We start from the raw sequence: 20,233 nt of genomic DNA, 5'->3' as shown, positions 1-20,233 counted from the left end.
CTCTTTTGAATTTTGTAAATATTGGTAATAAACAGGGATAAAATATATGTCTTGGCTTTTTTTCACTTATCACCCCCTTTAAAAATCCTCATGGTTTATATTTTTACTGGTAACAATTGTTAATAACAACATTAATAATTAACTATATAATGAAAAAGTGTGTATTGTGGACTTGTCGAAGATAAAGCATGAGAGCTTTTCTTCACACTGGTAAAACTCGGTGTTAATAACAACATTAATAATTAACTATATAATGAAAAAGTGTGTATTGTGGACTTGTCGGAGATAAAGCATGAGAGCTTTTCTTCACACTGGTAAGAATCTGTGTTAATAACAACATTAATAATTAACTATACAATAAAAAAAAATGTGTATTGTGGACTTGTCGGAGATAAAGCATGAGAGCTTTTCTGCACAGCGCTGGACACGCAAAGGCAAGTATCTTTATTTTCATTCTATTTCTAACAATGATTCGCTATTTTTTCTTGTCACTATAAAAAACTAATTCAATTTTTCTTTTATCACATCTGTCGCCATTTTGCTTGTTTTTGTTTAATTCCTCTTTATGCATTGAGGTTAATCGAAACATAACTTTAGACTTTTACATGGAATTGAAACATAGAATCTTGCCTCCTTTGATTGAATCGAACCTGTGACTCCTCTTTGATCACAAAACAATAGTGACGGCCATCTTGCTTATTTTACCTACTCTTTATGCATTTAAGCTAATCGGTACTGGGGCCCCACACGGCAAAACAACAGATTCTAATTTATCTTTATACATTAGCGGTAAAGTCTTTGCGTTGTAATCAAAAGGCATTTTGTTTTGATTTTTAATATCTGTTCCTGCCTAAATACTAATGGGGACTCACCACACTTCTTTTTTTTTAAAAAAAAAAACAACATCATTATCAGCCAATTTGACATTGTGAATCGAACCCGGGACCTTTTCATTACAGCATAAACATCCTATTTCCAATTAGTTCATTTTCTCTTTGTGCACAAAAAGCTAATCGGAACTTTTAAACAAATACAATTGAATATCCAATTTTCACCAACATTGGGAATCGAACCCTCAACCACTTGGTTAAAACATCTCGCGGAATAAAAAACACCGCGCCGCACCCGCGCCGCTCCGCCCCGCGCCGCGCCGCGCCCCGCTTCGCCCCGCGCCGCGCCGCGCCCCGATCGCCGCCGCCGCCGCCGCCGCTAAACACAAAACGCGGCCGCCATATTGATTTTATTCAAATACTATTTATGCACAGATGGACTAATCGGGACCTATAATGGCGGGACAAAACAATTGGCCTCATTTAACTACCTAGAGAATCGAACCCGCGACCTCTTCATTACCAGGCGACAACATTAACCACTACCCCAAAGCCGCCATATTGATTTTATTCAATCACTATTTATGCACAGATGGACTAATCGGAACCTATAATGGCGGGATTAAACAATTGGCCTAATTTAACTACCTAGAGAATCGAACCCACGACCTCTTCATTGCCAGGTGACAACATTAACCACTAACCCAACTCGATTTTCGAACTCAACCATTTTGTTGGCTTTATTTACACACAGGCTAATCGAAATCATTCAATATTGACATCGTCGACTTGTAATCAAGGGGTCCCAGGTTCGATACTCGGTGGAGGCACATAGTGGTCCGAATCACCACTTTTCAACTGTAGGTCCACTCCTGATTAGTCTTGCCGTGCATAAAGTGGACTTAAAAAACTAACTCAATCTATCAATCAATCAATATTGACTCTACCAGGAATCGAACCCTCGACGCCTCTTGTTTTACAGAGTAATAACCTTAGCCGCTAAACTTTCGGGGTAAAGCACCTTCGGCGCCATCTTTAAATCATTTCTTCATTTCTTTCAATCATACGCAATAGTTGCGCGCGCATTTCCTCCACACACACACACACACACACACACACACACACACACACACACAAACATAAGCACGTGTTAGGTTAGCATACATCAAGAAACAACGTGACAAATCCATTGACCCCCCTTCCCCCCACCGCTTCCGATGTCTTCAAGGTGATCAAACACGTTCTGCTGACTCAACAATAACACCGCTCGTGGCCCGCTACAACCGGATGTAACATAACACCTGTCGCATCAAATTTTGCTGACGCGTAGGAATAAAATGCTGCCATTACTACTGCCGTAGATTATGCAACACACATAACGCCTTGCAGGGAAGAGAGTATTTCAGGATCTAGGCGTCCCATTTTTATTGCCGGTGACTGTACATATACGTGGGTCGTTCAATATATAAGTTTCCGTATGCTGTAAAAAAGGTTATTTTTAAGATACATTAGAAAACCATACATGCATGTGTAGGAGGATCCTTCCTCACTTCTCCACATAATCCCCATAGAGATTCAGGCATTTGTCCCACCGTTGCACCAATTTGTCCATACCCTTTGCAAGAAAATCAGGGCTCTGTCTATTGAGCACTATTCTCACATTACGCTTCACTTCTTCATCTGTTTCGAAACGGTAACCTTGCAATTCAGACTTAACACCGGAAAAAGATGGAAATCACTCGGCGCTAAATCGAGGCTGTATGGAGGGTGGGGCAACCGTTCCCACCCCAATTCTTCAATTTTGTGTTGTGTTGCACTGCTGAGTGGGGGCGAGCATTATCGTCAAGAAGAATGACACCAGCTGACAGGAGACCTGGTCGCTTATGTCGAATTGCGTTTTTCAGTTTATCCAATGTTTGACAATAACGGTCAGCATTAATTGTTCTTCCTCGTTCCAAAAAGTCCATGCTTCTGAACTCCTTATGACGCGAGCCCACGTTTTCCGAACAAGTATTTACTTTTCGCCCTTGAGCGCATGTGCCTTCACGCCTGATAACGAATCGATTGTTGTTCCTTGTAGACGAAGGATGGCGCTTGTCAACCATGTGCTTGTTTTTAATAGCATTGCTTTATACAATATTTTATAGCACAGGGAAACTTATATATTGAACGTCCCTAGTACTCAATACTCTGTCAAAAAAAAACTGAATTATCAGAAGATCAGTGATCGGTTAGTTCGTATGAACTTTCCAGCCTGATCATTACCAGTGCGTAGTTAGAGATCGGTTAGTTCATTGAACTCTCCAGCCTAATTATTGCCTATTTTTGTAGGAGCAGGAAAAGGTTTATTATCCATTTTCCCTTGACTCATCTCACTCAACAGGTCGCTAGGTGCCGTGGCTTGCCCCGAGTTGATAGCTTCCTAGAGATGAGGCCTTGCTCGAGAAAATATTTTATTACCCTAATATTCCTTAAATCTATTTGTGCAAGTGAAAGATATTTCCATATTGTTTACGTATGATCAGGGATTGGATTTATTCTTTGACTGACTTGAAATTTGACTGTTGGGTTAATCTGTCAGAACAATCGAATCCACAAGACACGACAAAGAATTGTCATTACGAAATAAAAAAGTTAAAACGAAAACCAATAACCACAAAAGGATGAAAGCAATGTAAACGCCATCATACTCTGCTAAACTCCCTCGCGGCAACAACGCTTACACGAATGCTATAATAATAGGTATGTACTAATAGAGAGTATTAACAATTCAGTAGTGAAATATGTAAAAGATTAAACGAACCGGAACAGTCCGTTGCCATTTCTGACGAGAAGGAACCAGAAGGTTCCAGATATTCATGAATTTTCTATAAGGTATGCGAGTACTAGTAATACGCAGTGCGCGATTTAAGGGGGAGAATGTTATCCCCGGCAATAGAAAATTATTTTTATCCTTCCCAGGGATGTTTTTATCCCCCTAAAAGAAGATGGAATTGATAACATATAGTATACCATTTCTTTACTACGTCGAATGTAACAAACGCAATTGAAAAATCATTGGTGTCCATTAGTGATCCAGTTATCAAAGATTTACCGGCCGAAAAGTATGCAGCCTTGGGGATTAAAGGACACCATTCTGAAATTGACCAACGTCACCGAGATGAGACAACCAGGCCGTTTTCCACTGAAGTTTTCATCGCATAGCGCTGATCAGTGGCGTATATTCTAGGCTATCTACGTTATCTGCAAAGCCCAGGCTCAGAAGAGCAGAACTATCGATCGGAAAATGTGCATGAAATTGTTCATTTGAATAATAAGATTTTGGCTTTTCAGGAGTTGGCACACTTATTTCTTAGAAGTTGTTACACTAATTTCTTACGAGTTGGCAATCTTGCCCGCTTTCTTTGAACGCGGAAGGAGTTGTATTAAAGTGTTCACAAGAAACTTGTAGGTCAGTTAGATGGACATTAAGTCTGAACTTGGGCAATATAAGTTTGGCCAAGTTTTCCGTGTTACTAATTCGATGGCTGTTGTTGTGTTTGAGTTTTCTTAGAATGTAAATGTACTAAATGTTATCTTAGAATTTTGTGATCTAGGTTAGAACCAATGTTCTAAGGTACGTAGATCAGTAAGAAAATAGTTTAGTTTCCTGACTGGTAACATATACAAATGTGCATAGACAAAAAAACTACCCCCCAAAATGAAATCACAAATGTGCCACTGAGTGGCATCCCTCCCAAAGCAAATGCATAATTCGCACAGTGGTAATACGGGTTTAGATATCAGCACCATCCAGTTGTCTAGTTTACAATCTTAAGTTCTCCGGGCTACAATTAAAATATAAAAGGAACTTACCCTTAATTCCGTGAGGGTGTTCAAGGCCTTCGTGGGGAACTCCGTGATGAGGTTGTTGAGCAGACTCAGAGAGCTGAGGGTGTCGTTCACCCCTTTGAAGACGTCCTTGTCCACCGCCTGGACGAGGTTCCTCTCCAGGTTGAGCGCAGTGAGGGAGTGCATCTGGGACAAGACACCGCTGCCCAGGTCCCGGACGCTGTTCTGGGCAAGGTCTAGGAATGCGAGGGTGTGGAGTCCCCGGATCGACTCCGGGAGTTTCTTCTGCCGCGTCCCTTTCAGGTTAAGGTTCTTCAGGGTACCCTCCAGCCCCCTGAAAGCTTCCGACGAGATCGTCAGGTTGTTGTCGGCCAGCTTCAGTGTTGCCAGCTTCAGCGTTGCGAAGGCGTCGTCGGGAACGCTGGTTATGTGGTTCCTGGACAGATCCAACAGCGTCAGCTTTCCCAAGTCCCTCAGGCTTTCCACTGGGACTTCCGACAACTCGTTGTCCTGAAAGAATAAATAAAGACCGTTCTTAGTAAGATGTCTTTAACTGTTTCACATTATACCACACTCTGTCCACTGTAATGATAAAGCCGCAGTAAACAAATGCCTCGTGAAAAATCCTATTGGTTAATTCCAATGGTCGCTGTTGCTCAGAAATCTAACTCAAAGAAATAGTGTGTGCATTGATAAATACAGACCACTTTAAAAAAAAGCTATGTAAGAATTTGATACTTACTGTCAAATATAGCTTGAAGCAAGCTAAATTCAATATTAGCCAATAGAAACCAACTAAACTTGTCTCATGTCACGTAGTTTTGTTTACATTGACTTTATTCTAACACTAGACAGGGAATAGTTAAACACGTCTACAAACAAAATACTGAACATCCCCAACTGCTAACTGATCATTAGAAATAACACACACACACCAAGTTCCTTTGGTCCTAAGACAGGTCTCGGCTACAATTGTTTCAACAGTATTCATCGTTTAGATTTTAGAACCATGTAAATATTCTAAAATCTAAAACGTCAGAGCAGTTTACAATCCCTCCTAGATCATTTGTAATAATTTCGTGGCACTACAATCCTAATTCAGGCACAAGAGAAAACATTTTTTGAATCAATCCTTCGAAACGAAACACTTTCGGAAAAAAAACCTACAACAAAATGAAATTTAGATTAAAAATATAAACAAAAGTGTGCATTTAGTGAGTATAAAAAACAAAATAAGAAAATTGGAAAGTAAAGTTTCGAACGAACATATATAAACAATACAGAGAAATGCACATCACATAGAAAATTGGAAAAACGGGTGAGTTCATTAGCATATAATAGCCATTTGTAAAGTAAAATCACAGATTGGAAGCAAAAGAAAAACACACGCTTTGCCTGAAACCCTACCTTCTGCCTCATTAACAGAGACTGGAAATGTGTGGACCTGTACCCTAGATAAAAGATGTGCAATTTCGATAAACGTTTATTAGCAGCGGACAACGATCTGCAGGAAAGTTCGCAATCAGCCGAAGCTGTTATTATTTTAAGCCCAAGGGCAGCAACATAACTGCAACAAAAACATCTCATCATTAGTTTCCCGATTCGATTTGTTTTGCGTAATTGTTTACATAAGTAAATCACAGATGGCTCCCCTTCAATTATTCCATTTCATAACATCTCACCTGCCTATCTAATGGCATCGCTTAGGACATTTTGATTTCAGGTTATGGAACTTCCTGTAATGTAATAACCCCGAACACTTCACATCTGAATATTCAGATATGTCCTTGTTTTTGTTGGTGTGAAACAATATTCCGAGGCTAATGTATCAATTTAACAACGTTAGGAACAAGCAATCTGGTTGTTACGCCTGTGTAACTTTTTGTGTTCAATTCGATCCTATTTCAAAAACGTGGTGATATCTTGTTTTACAGACTTAAAAATCTAATGCGAGAAATTGAAAATGAAATTAAGAATGTTTAAACTCATCACAAAGTCAAATTCTATACTTGTTGGCAGATTACTAATCAGCTATAGTTGATGTCATGTTCTGAAGTTTCAGAATTCATTTTCAGCTATCCATGTGGATAATATGTATTACTTTGTGCACAGATTGTTGGCTATTGTGGTCGCATCGGGACAACCTCAAAGTTATGGGAAAATTGTACTTCTGAGAGGAATTGGAATTTGAGGAACATTTTTCAATGTGTTGGCACACATCTGCAACAGGAACAGAATATCATACAGCAAATCTTCAAAACACCCATATCTAATCCTGGTCTGTTATTTCTGCTCTTTTGATTTCTTTACCCAAACAGATTTGGGGTGCATGGTTGTAACTTTCTCTGATCTTATCAAATATCTTGGAACCATTAATAGAGTTGAAAGAATAGGCTAGAAATTATATTGAGAGACTTAACTTTAGTAACGAAAACCTAAGAACCTTAAATGTTTGAAAACCAACTAGAAAGATGAAGTAATACATAATCCTGAAGATTCGAGATACAATTTATACACATGTCCATTCAGGATATTCGACAGACAAATTAACTGACCATGTGGAAGTCTGATTTTCTGAATAATTTTAACAGTTTTATACAGTTAACGTAGGTTTAATGTTTCTTACAAAGTCTAAACTGAACAGCAGAACTGTTATTTTGTTTATTATTCCGACCTACGTCACATGAATAATCCCTAACACAAAAATTGTATCCGGACCCACATGCATGTACGCACCTTGGAAGATTCTTACCTGCAAATTGAGATTCTTGAGCGTGTCTTCCTGGCCTCGGAAGGCTCCAGGGGAGATCCCTCTGATTCGACACCCGGACAGCTGGATGTTGTTGATCTTGAAGTTCTTGAAGATGCCGTCGGTGAGCTCCACGACGGTGCTGTTGTTGACGTAGAGCAGGTCCAGGGGGATTCCCCGCACGTGCTTGTTAAGCGCCGCAAGCAGCAGGGAGAAGTCTGCGACGTCGCACTGCACGGAGAGTTCGTGGCCGAGGTTATAGGCGCAGATACAGGCCGACTGAAGCTCCTTGACGTCCCTCTGCCAGGGGCACTGGCCCGCCACTGACGCCGCGAGCGTCACCACGAGGGCCCACAGCCGAATTGACATCCTGCTGGTATCTGCCGAGAAAGAAAAGGAAACAAATGTCAATTCAGAACAAAAGAAATTGCATTTATGCAAAAACAGATCATTTCGTTCTTATTTTATGTTCTGAAATTACTTTGTAGCTGCGGTAGAAATGCTATATTATTGATTCATAGATTTTGTTGATTTTACTTCGCTTTCTGCCACTTTTGGCAAATCATGAAGATGAAAGGTGATACTACTGAGTCCAGACGTCAAAGCCCTTGCTAGCGTGCAAAATGCAGTCCTGGGTGTACTACGTGGAAGGTACAGTCATGGACACTTCTGGGTTGTAACGATTAATGGAATTGTTATAACCCAGAAGTGTCCGTGATTGTACGTTGACATTTGGGTGTGTTCACAACGGATTACCCCTTACACCCCAAAATGCAATTTTACCCCTGCCCTCTACTGTTCATATGAAGTGTCCCATTTTATCTGAACAGGAGTGTACAATAATAGTACAATTACACATAAAATAAACACACACCCCTCCTCCCTCGTTGCTTGGAACTTTCATGAGCTTGAAGAATATGCTTTATCTTTTTTCAAAAGGGTATCCTGTTTAATAACGATGATAAGATCACTTTCACTAAATCCCTAAGTTAAAATGTTAGGGCATAAACTGCTCCTATGTACAGTGAGATCCATGAGTATTACTGTGCAAATTGTCAATTACTATTTTGATTAAGTTTTCTCTTACATCCTATGTATGGGTTTTAAAGCGATGGATTTTTATGTATACTGGTGCAACAGCAAGTTGTCAACAGCTTGTTTTGAGTTTTCTTTCAATTCTTGAAGCTCTTATTGGGTCAAATAAGATGCACGAACATGGTGATGGACAATTTGCACGGTAATACTCATGGATCTCACTGTACAGTCACCGGCAATAAAAATGGGACACCTAGATCCTGAAATACTCGCGTTATGTGTGTTGCCTAACTATACGGAGATGAATGGATTTTAGTAGCAAATTTTCAATGACAAGTTCTGTCAGCGCCGTAAAAATAGGCAACATGCATAACGCCTTTTCAGGAAAACGAATATTTTTGGATCTTGGAGTCCCATTTCTATTGCCGGTGACTGTACATATTAGGGATACAACAGGAGTGAATATGAAAGTGAAATGCCTAACTAGCTACGCCTGAAAAGGGTTCATAACGGCCCACTTAGAAATCGTGCTACCGAAACTGTGTATGGTCTTTTACTTGTTTATCTAAGTCATTTCAAAACATGCAACGAACTAAAAAATACGCCAATTTCAGAGGCCGAAATTCATAACTCACGATTTAGCATGTATCACTGCGCTTCCAAAGCAAATTATTACAGCCTGTTCACTTCTCTTTTTTTGTTCTGCGCGTTATCTCTGCGCAGCGCCTTCGGTGGCAGTTTCAAGAACTTAGCGTTAGGTGAGGAGGAGTTTACTGCTTTGAAACTGGCCAGCTGTGTTGCGTTTGGAAACTGGGAGTGCGTGTCCATATATTTGTACTGTTAAACGCGACTTGAAAAGAAAAATGTTTCTAGAACCCGGTTTTGCCGCAAACTATAAGCCTCCATATCTGTTGCCGCACACAGAGGGACCGGTATTCCAGCAAAACAAGTTACGTGTTTCGTATTGTGACCTACTTGTTACCAACAGTGTATAGTGGACTATGAGCGAGGTAATTTGCTCTAAATAGATCTCAACCATACCTGACAAAGTATGAGGGTGAGATTTCTTGGAAGTCGAGAAGGTTGGTAACGTCACATGTAACCCAGTGATTTAGGTGCAAACATTTGGGAAAACATTCCCATTTGTGGCTTTGGTCTGTATCTATCGATTTTTGTTAAGATGTTGGTCAGATATTTCGATGTATCGATATTTCAGGAAACCATAAATCATAGGTTTGATTCTCAACGAAATATTTATAGTTCCCAACTCAGTGAAAGGTTTGGTACAACCTGAATTATTGCTTGAGCATAAATAGACAATACCAAAAATTAACCAAAATAGGGAGTGAGAAAGATGTTGGAGCTACTCTAAAGACACATTTACTTGCAACATCCCACGTATATTCCAGACATGGTACCGCAAGATATTTGTTACTCAGAGCTCTTGAAATTTTGCTCTCGACTCTGAATTCCATGTTCACTTTTCACTTATAGATACATAAGTATTAAAAAACAAAAGCGAAACAATCATATTCCATTATTTCTTACCCATACAAATACAAGGAATCTTCAGTGTTTAAAATATTGATTTGCCAACCCCCGGGGCGGAGTGGTTAACACAGCACGCAACGGCGATAGGGTCCCAGAAAGTTTGGGCGGTAAGTAACCCCGCCAAGTTACACCTATGATCCTAACTAGCAATGTCGATGGCTAGAACGATGAAACTACTTTCACAATAATTCTCTGCATGCTAATGCAGAAACATTGTCACATTCAATGTTAATTAGACATATCCATTGTCTACTGCTTTTTTTAAAACTATACTTATTGCAACACTACGTTTCGAGAGAGCACTTCAGGGGTCCCGGGTTCGAATCCCGACCTTGGCATTTGTGAGTGTGCATTCATTAATTTCATCATATTATCACTCATCCCCATCTTCGCAAATTGATTTTTACTACAGATCCGTTGCTCCAACTACTCCACGGTGCCCCCTAATTGGTTGGTTAGAGCAACGGATTTGTAGTAAATATCAGAGATCTCTCGTAGGTTCGATTCCTATCAACAGCAAAAGAAATTTCACCTGAAGACGAGAGAAGAGTGCTCTGTTGAAACGTAATGTTAGAATTTAAGTATAGTTTAAAGCACTATACAATGGATCATGTACAATTAACATTGCATGCTAATTACTTTCACAAATCTTGGAATGTTTTTGGTAATTTTGATTTGCACCAGTCACTTTTATCTAATTGCGACGAAGTGGATAAATGACGATTAGATGAAACTGAAGAGGAGAGGCTCACAATGGATATCCAGACAGGGACTCAAACCAGGAATTGTCGGTGGGGAGATCACGAGCAGAGCACTCAAAGCACTTGCCCATTCACCGGTGATGACTTATGCTAAAATATCATTATGTCGACGAAGGTGCAGCACCAAATTTTTTGGCAAATTATTTGCACAGATTCTGCGCGGTTGGAATCTGCTAGCAGCTCTCGGTTTATGTAACGGGAGTTGGAGGGGTCAAGGTGAACAGAACGGCCCACATGAGAGAGGTTGGTGCAGCCCGCACGCGGAAACGCTCCCAGCTCTGTGTCGACCTCCTTCAGTCGGCTCCTCTTATTTACGAGCTACCCACAGGTGCAGTCTCTACCGTTCGTGGAAGGTAGAAGGAACACAAGATCTTACAAATAAACACTACTACAATACAGGCTGCATAGGTTATTTAAGGACACCACATTTTTAATGCATAAAAACCTTATACCTTATTAATGTGTCGTTTTTGTTGCAGATATACGATGACTGAACCTATGTTAACTCAAGAAATTAAAAGAAGAGCTGTGATAATGGCCTTACATGCAAAACACAGAAATTCCTAGGTTCCTGAATGTTGCCAGATCATTTGTTCATAAAGTTCGGAAAGAGTTGGAAGCCTCCGGTTGGAATGTCTCAAGAGTTTCGAAGCGAAAAAGGCATTCTCGACGTTCTGACATTATCAGGACCAGAATTTCTCCGAAAGGTTCAGGAAATTATCAATGAAAGTCAATGAGGGCCATTGCAAAGGAACTCGAGGGTCAGAGGACACAATTCGAACATTGGTTGAAGACATTCGATACAAGTCGTATGCGATGAAGAAGGGTCAATTCATGTCTGCAAAAATAAAAGAGAATCGTCGGATCCGTGCAAAACGGTTACTCACCAGTCAAAAACCCTGAGGAACATGGCATGCTGTGGTTTTTCTCTGATGAGAAAAACTTTGATCAAGACGAAAAGGTCAATCGCCGCCAAAATGACAGATGGTTGTGTAAGGATCCTTGTGAAGTTCCCAGAGTTATGCATACCAAGTTTCCAGCAACTGTGATGGTCTTAGGAGTTGTGAGTAACAAAGGACATGTCATGCCACCCAACCTCTTTCCACAGGGTCTTCGAGTTAATGCTACAGCCTACATTGAAGTTCTGCAGAATGTTGTTAAGCCCTAGATAGACAGTGTACGCAATGGCAGACCGTACGTATTTCAACAGGACTCTGCTCCTTCTCATAAGGCTCACATTACCCAAGAATGGATGTCAGACAATCTCCATGACCATGCCACCCCCAACTTGTGGCCCCCTAACTCTCCATATCTTAATCCCTTGGACTATAATGTGTGGAGCGTTGTTGAAAGAGAGACTAATAAACATCCCCACAACACCAAAGAATCATTGAAGGCAGCCATTGTCAAGGTGATGTCGGAAATAAACAAAGACCACTTGATTCAGGCCTGTCAACGCTTACGGTCCCGTCTCGAGAAAGTTATTGAGGCTGAAGGCGATTTTATAGAATAAATCTATCCAGAAGCTTTTGTTTCTCATGTGTACCAATTTTCATGATAATATATTTGATTTTGGACGAGAAATAGTTATTTTTCAAAATTTACGTAAATGTCCTCAAATAGCCTATGCACCGCTGAGCTGATCTTTGGAGACACTTTAAAAGCATATTACGGAAGATAGAATTGAACAACTTTTCACATGCCTCACATCACATACCTGGCCACTACGGCGCTAGGGATTCTGGGTTCAAATCCCGGCCTAAGCATGCGTGTTTTTAGTGAGCGTTCCTTCATCAATTTCATCATATCATCACTCATCAGGGACAAGTTAGTATCTCATAAATCCAGATTTAAAGTATCCGATATCTGTATTTGCATTTTTAGTTGCTTTCCTGTCACTTTTGGCTAATCTCGACGATGAGGATGAAATTAATGAAGGAATACTCAAAGAACACCCATGCCTAGGCAGGGATTCGAACCCGAGAGCTTCGATGACGAGACCGAAAGAAAGTTTCCGGTATTAAAAATCTGGTACAAAGTCTCTATTCACTGAATCCTGGCTATAAGGCTCGGTTATTAAATTCAAGATCCAAGATTTCAATATCGAATTCCTGATTCAAGACTTCAATATTGAATCCTAAATTCAACACATGAATATCGAATCCTCGATTCAACACTAGAATATCTAATCCTCAATACGTGACTTAGATGCTGAATCCTTGATTCTAGACTTGATCAACGAATTCCTGAATCAGGTCTGGATACGGAATCCCTATTTCCAGACTTAGATATCGAATCCTTTATTCAAGACTTTATTGTCGAATCCTTGATACAAGCCTTGATTCTAGGCTTGATGATCCAAATGGGTAATGATTTCTGGATTCAAGACTCCGGTATCGAATTCCGAATTAAAAATTCTAGTATCAAATCTTGAACTGAAGACTCATGTATAAAATCTCCATTTCAAGACTTTGCTCTCTTAAGACCTGTAACTGATGGTGTGGAATGCTATATTTGTGTTCGATCTACAAATGCAAAAACGTTTGTTTCCTGTGTTGGAAGACGTTAACCGATTGCCCATTCCGAACATGAACTCCCATTGCAGGTGCAGTCATCTGTAGAGGCTTCCTGCTCTCGTAGTTAAACAGTCACAAACTGATTCGCGAAAGGGAAATGGCCCTGCCTTCACTTTCACTCATCGAGTCACTCCAAAGAACAAGAGCTTCCGTTTGATCTTTTCCACCGGCTGACACACCATGCCCCAAAGACCACTCAAGCCTAGCGGAACGATATCTGCATCTTTCCACACCGTGAGTTTTCTTCGCAAACTTTTCGTGGAAGATGTAGCCTGCATCCGTCTTCCTTAACTGAAGGGAAGTCATTTCCAACAGAAAGGTCCGTGAAAACATCTACAAATGAAGATTTCTGGCATTTTTTCGTAAAATAAAGTGCAATGGTTCATTTAAAGACAAGTTTACTTTTCCACAATTTTGATGCATTTTTAAAATCACATTTCACTCGGTGGAGGAAATTAGAGAAGGTTATTTTTTGCCCCCCGGACTATGGTCTTAATGCTAAGTTTTGCTTATGAAGAAATTAAACTGTCCCTGTCCCCCCACCCCCTCCCAAGTTTTGGCACCCATCGCCACTACTGTTAAAACTCCATGGCACAACAGCCCTTTGATGCCCAGTATCTGCAAAAACGTCTTTCGTTGGGTTAGGCGGAGTTAGGCCATCGAGCCCCATCGCCGCTGTTTTCTACGTTTCTATTCAGTAATTCCACAGTCCTGAAGAACAAAAAAGTGAGCAAAATTTATAAAAATAAAAAAATACGAGCACAGAGCGCTATGGCGCCAAGAGTCTCCGGTTCGAATCCCGACCTGGGCATGGCTGTTTCTTTATGAGTGTCCCTTCATCAATTTCATCATATCATATCATATCATATCATCTTCATCCTCATCTTCGCGATTAGCCAAAAGTGAAGTGAAGTAAAATAAATCAATCAAATAATGGTAACACTGGTAACACTCATGTATCCCACTATACAAAAACTTGTATAATATAGCCCTGAATGGCTGTAAAAAAAAACACGTCTCCCCCTCCTATCAGAAATACCTACCTGAGTACATCTCAAGTTAAGGAATTGGGAAATTGATTTCCCTCCAAGCCCAAACCAAATGTCTCACCGCAGAGAGCAGGGTTATTGACAAGCAGACGTCAATGACCTTGGACTCCAGTTACGATTTTTGCAACTACCGGTTCACGCGTATTCCAACCATCTAACCGCAACGATGGGAACCGCGGGTGCGTGATGGCAGCTCGGAAAGCGAAACCGCATGCATTGTTTCCGCAGGCTGTTTTGCATTTCTCTGCATTCCTTCCTTCCGTTTCTCGCCAAACCATTTCTTCTTCGCCGTAGAGTACTGGTAGTGAACGACCGAACACCGCAATTATGATACAAGCAGACTGGGTGCTCGAAGATCTAACGGTGTATGAGGTGACTTAACAGGTCGACATTTCTTACTCCAACGGTTACCCGGGTTTAATATCCGGTGGAGGGAAATGGCACAGTGGTTCGGATCCCACTTTAAACTGTAGGTCCAGTCCCGATTAGCCTTACTGTGCATAAAGTAGACTTAAAACAACAAATCAATCAATCCAACGGTTACGTCATGTATTAAACTGCAATTGCATTATAACTTCTTAAATAACTTTCTGGAGCGTGAGCGAACCTGAAGATAAACTACAATAATTGGAGGCAAACGAAGCTCTGGCGAGCGAAGTCACGTACGCACTCTGGAGGGAGCTCACAAGGGGTGAGTGATAGTGACGACTACGGATCAGGTATAGGCCGGGGTTAGAGTCCAGAGTATTGATAGCGGGCAATCTTAAATGTTACAAGACATGGAAATATGGATATAATACTACCCCTTCCTCAATGTTTCTATTATTATTGTGTATGGTGTATCCTATTTAGCATCTATGTCTCAGAGGCAGCACTGCAAACGCAATTTTAGTGAGTAAGGCGCGATGTATCCTAATTTTGTACGATACGCATACCTAAAGGGCTAGTATCGAGAGTTAATATCCTGGTATTGCAGGCCGAAGTCGACAATTCCGGCGGCTCTCTAAGAGTAGTTCTCACTTTTATGTGTTCGCAATTAGGGCGATTTAGGCATTGTTCGCAATTGGGACTGTTCGCATTTAAGACACAACCTACTTAATTTGTTCTCTTTGACTTCCTTTGTTCTCACTTGATCCACAGTGTTTAGCAGATACGAGGTAGATCGTGTGTGTGTGTGTACAAGTTCAGTACCCTTCCTTCACCACAATCATAGGTAATACGTTTCTTGTTTTCACGTGAGGCGATCTATGCGTGGGTTCGTTACAGAGACACTATCGTTGTGTTCGATAACTCCCCTCCCCACACTCCCGAGGGCGAGCACCTATGTTTTTTGATGATGCTCTCGGGTTGCAACGAAACCAGGTCATCAGCCTCTGTCTTCAGTCATGGATGAGGAGAGTTTGGAGGCCGTGACGGTCCAGATACACTCTTCCCACTCCACATCGGCTGAAACTGAAATTCCTACATTCTGTCGCACTCTTCTTGCGAGGAAAATACAGTTGATGTCACCGTTTTCAAACCTGTGACACAAATCTACATGCTCAGCGAGTGTTTCGCCGCTTTTTCCCCTCCCTGGTTTTCTTATATTGGGAAGAGTTAGTCTAAAATTGTCAATGCACTATATCCGTGGATGAAAACTATGGATTCGACACTAATCTAGGTCATTTGTGGCATTTTATTTTTCACCCCCTCTTCCCCCATGCCGATCGGTGATGAACTTGAAGTTGAACCGCATTGGGAGTGTTACGAGAACTATGGACTCCACACTAATATCGGTCGTTTTCGCAAAACAGCCTGAATGTTAGACAACCCGAGAAACACTATCGTTGTGCGGATTGCATAGAGTCACGGATGTCTGTTTGTGCGGAATTTAATATCGGTGGTTTTCGATTATTTTTACATGTCACCCCTTCCCACTCCACCCCTAGGGGTGCCAGGGGAGTCTTACCCCCAAATTATTCTTTCCACATTGCAAGTGATACGTGTACCAAGTTTGGTAAAAATTGTTCCAGGCGTTCGAGAGTTATGCCGGAACAAACAAACGTACACACCCACCCACACACATACAAACATTTTATATATATAGTAGATAACAATCATGGTCATTTTTAACGGAAGCTGGCAGCGGAAATTGACATTCTTAGACTGTTATTTCTTGAAAGAACTTTTTAGTGTCGAAAATAACATCATTGGCAGATAGAGGCGTTTATTGGTAAATGAGTGCTCCCCTGTGCATAGCACCATGAAGGCGTATAGGGCGTGTGGGGGTAACGCCCTACACTTTCTTGATCCGGTCGTGAGTGGGGGTGATGTGATCAGCCCCTGACCGCCTTTACCCCCCAGGGTTTCCCCCAGGTACCCATGTTATTCGACGCTGGATGGGCGCCGGGGCCGCTTCCATCGTTAGAAAAGTTCCCGGATTTGAACCGGCCGGGGATCGAACCCGGGACCTTTAGCATGGTAGTCAGACGCGTTACCGACTGAGCCACCGCGCCCATTTATTGGTAAATGAGAGTAATAGTAATGTAATATATACATCAAAACTAACGCTTTCGTTGAAAATCACGTGTGTAGAATTGATTCATATTAGGGATAGGGCCGACTAATCGGTACTCTATCGGTATCGGCCGATATAGGCATATCGGTGTATCGGTTTATCGGTAAAATTACCGATTATTTTACCGATCCGATATATCGTAAAATATATGATAGTTGTGCAAAATTCTGCTATTTTTGTTGTAATTTTTATGGATATTCTCCATGCCCTAATTTTTTAAAAAGTAAATGTGTAAATATGCAATTTCTCTTGCACTGCAGTCACTTTGAAACACACATTTATTAAGTAGGTCAATGAACCTTTCAGGTTCTTCAAGGACCATTTCTAATTTTATATCGGATCGGTAGAATATCGGTTATCGGTATCGGTAAATTTTATATCGGTACTTTATCGGGATCGGCCAAAATTTCATATCGTCCCATCCCTAATTCATATATTCAATGCTCCTTACCATGGACTCGCGATATATTCTAACACTATTCCCACTACTAGAAGCACCGACGTACCCAAGGGGGTTGGTAGGGTCATAACTTCCCCATGTTTCCAGTCTAAAACAAGAACGACAAAGGCAGACAGAAGGACTGCCGACTACTAAAAAAATATATGTACCAACCTCTCCCCTCTTTCGAAAATCATTATCTTAAAATGATATTACGACATTCTACTGTTAAAATGTATAAAAACGGGACGCATCACGATGAATGATGACGATGAGGATGAATGATAAGATGAAATTGATGATGGGACACTCTCAAAGAACGCCCATACCGGGATTCGAACCGGGAAACCCGGTATCGTAGCGCACTGTGCCACAGAGGTCGGCTTTCTGACCTTGTCCTTTGTGAAAGTATGATCTCTCTCACTTCCTAAGACTCCCTTTATTTTCTATTCAACACTTCTTCAAGGTCACCGACGTGGAGGTGGAGTAGTCAGGTGCGGATTAACCGCATATTCCCGACTGGAAGTTCGTTCACCTCCCACGTTACAATGCTGCCTTCACGCGGCACCGTTAGATTTGGCCAGCGTCAAGGTACTCGGGAAGCAATATGGGAAAAGGGAGCTGATGAAGTTGATCCTGTTCCTATAACGGGAAAGAGCCCGTGTGTTTCATAAAATTCAAGCATAATTTCTCGAAGTCCGTATCAGCCTGCAAGCCTAACGTATAGTGCTACGGGAAAGAGGGTTCTGGGTTAGAATCCAGTACGATGGAGATGTTCCTCTATGCTTGTTTCCTTGTCTCTTTCATGGACGTCGGAAGTGGAAGGTCGAACTGGTTCTTCGTCCTCCGAAAATTGATATCGTTCATTTGAAGTTACAAAAAAAGCATAAAGCTTCAGCGGTGGTTGGTGACTGAATTAGGTGTTTTTTTTTTAGTAGGAAACGAATGGGGCAACGGAGAAATCAGATCAAATTAGACTAAATTTTAGTCAGTGCTTTTTTAGAAACCCAATTTTCTAATAAGCATGTGTATCTATTGATCTAATTTTCTTTATTCTTTTCCTACTACCTCTTCACCTAATTCAGAACCACCAGCCGCCACTGCAAAGCTTCTTTAGTCTACTTTATGTACAGAAAGCCTAATTTGCACTGGATCTACAGTTGTAGGTGTGGAACGATGTAGAATCGAAGATTCCTTGATAACAAGGCGACGATGTTACTACCCTCGGGGATGCCCGCATAAAATCAGCGTTATCGAAAAAATGAGTGTAAAATAGAGAAACTAGTTGTTTTTTTTTACATATTCTACCATCTAATCCAAAGAGTAAATAGTTCCACGCTTTTCAAAATCCCAAACAAATACAGTTTTTTGTGAGCGATCGCACAACATAAACTAAAGTTTCACCTTAACTTTTAAAGCTTTTACTTGAACGAGTTGTTTACAAGTAAATAACGAAATAGAATACTATGCACTTCAGTGCACTAGCTGAATGAAAAGTAAAAATGTAATGAAAAGCATTTGCATTTTATATTCACTCATTTGGTGGATCGAGTAGAAAAGTCTGCCCAATTATATAATAATAATAATGACGATGATGATAATAATAATAATTAAAGAAGATTATGATGATTTTTTACAATACATTTTGTACATTTTATGATTTTACAATAGTTGTTATTTTATAATCAACAATACCATGATAGTAATTATTATTGTTATTGTTGAAGTTTCATCAACGGGCCTGATCCACCCCCTCACTAGAAAATTTCGGGCGACTCCCATTATCTCTTTCATGACTAAAACTGTAAGAATTATCAAACAAGGACGGAAAATGGCATATGCATATTGTTTGATAGTAGCGAAATAAAGTAGTCGCTGGCAAAAAAAAAAAATGGGACACCTATATCCTGAAATAGTACCCCTCCTGCATTGCATTATGCGTTTTATGCGAACTTCAATAGTAAATTCTCAGTAGCAATTTCCCCGTAGAGTTAGGCAACACACATAACGCATCCGAGAGGAATAAAAGAGCTACGAATTAGATGATCTGATAGTCTGCAATAGGATATTTGAACATTATACAAATGAGTTAAAATCCACGATCCACATTGTAGATCATTATTCTGTAATCGTGATTCATAAACCACACAAACAAATGCATTAAAACAACTGGCAAGGATTAGATTTACTGTTACAATGATTAAAATTATAACAGCAACTACTTCATATGCATTACTTCGCGAACTAATTACTGTTGCATACCATGATCATACTTCAAGAGTCCTGAGTTACGTCATAAACTAAGAATTTAAAATAAGATACCATAAATTACTTATTTCTCGAAAATTTGACAAGCAATATGTGCTTAAGTGTATGCAAGCATGAATTTACATAATTCAAACCCACTCCATTTCCTCGAGAATTTATCCTTGGCTGAAGAATGTTGCTGCTTGGCGCTTGATGCCCTTGAACGTTTTCGCCCAGTTGCTTCTCAATTAACCTATTGGTTTTCTCTGTTCACGTTACAGGAAGAGGTGATTAGCTATTTCCCTTCACCAGAGTTTCTTTCTTTGTTTTCGAGAAACAAAAGAAACTCGAAATCCATTTGCAGTTGGTACACGTCTGTGAGCAGGAAACAAGAGAGCAGCGCCCAGTCTTCATCGCTGACAGTGTTACCAGAAAACACGAGTGCGTATGCCACCTTGCTTTCTGTCGAAATGGTGAACATGTTTAGGTGCATTGAGCAACGAGGCTTGTAGATGGAAGATATTGTTGCCAATTTTTTTCACCGAGTTTTGCAAGGTACTTGTAAGGCCTTACGTAAGTCAACATAACCCCTCTCTCTATATTTTAAA

At 40.6% G+C, this 20,233-nt stretch overlaps 1 protein-coding gene across 8 annotated transcripts in view; it reads right to left on the bottom strand.

Moving 5' to 3' along the window:
* The window catches only part of haf (leucine-rich repeat and fibronectin type-III domain-containing protein hattifattener), a 173,840-nt gene that overhangs the window by 36,604 nt on the left and 117,003 nt on the right, over positions 1–20,233 (bottom strand). For all 8 annotated transcript variants that reach the window (XM_083139166.1, XM_083139160.1, XM_083139158.1 and 5 more), the window contains 2 exons: positions 7,414–7,790; positions 4,686–5,171 (listed from right to left, as the gene is read on the bottom strand). In XM_083139166.1, coding sequence (XP_082995292.1) covers positions 4,686–5,171; positions 7,414–7,790 — 863 coding nt within the window. The remainder of the gene's footprint in view (positions 1–4,685; positions 5,172–7,413; positions 7,791–20,233) is intronic.

Source organism: Lepisma saccharinum, chromosome 17, assembly GCF_977018435.1.
Source record: "Lepisma saccharinum chromosome 17, izLepSacc3.1, whole genome shotgun sequence".
Classification (NCBI taxonomy): domain Eukaryota; kingdom Metazoa; phylum Arthropoda; class Insecta; order Zygentoma; family Lepismatidae; genus Lepisma; species Lepisma saccharinum.
The sequence above is the reverse complement of the archived record's forward strand: the minus strand, read 5'-3'. Positions and strand labels throughout refer to the sequence as shown.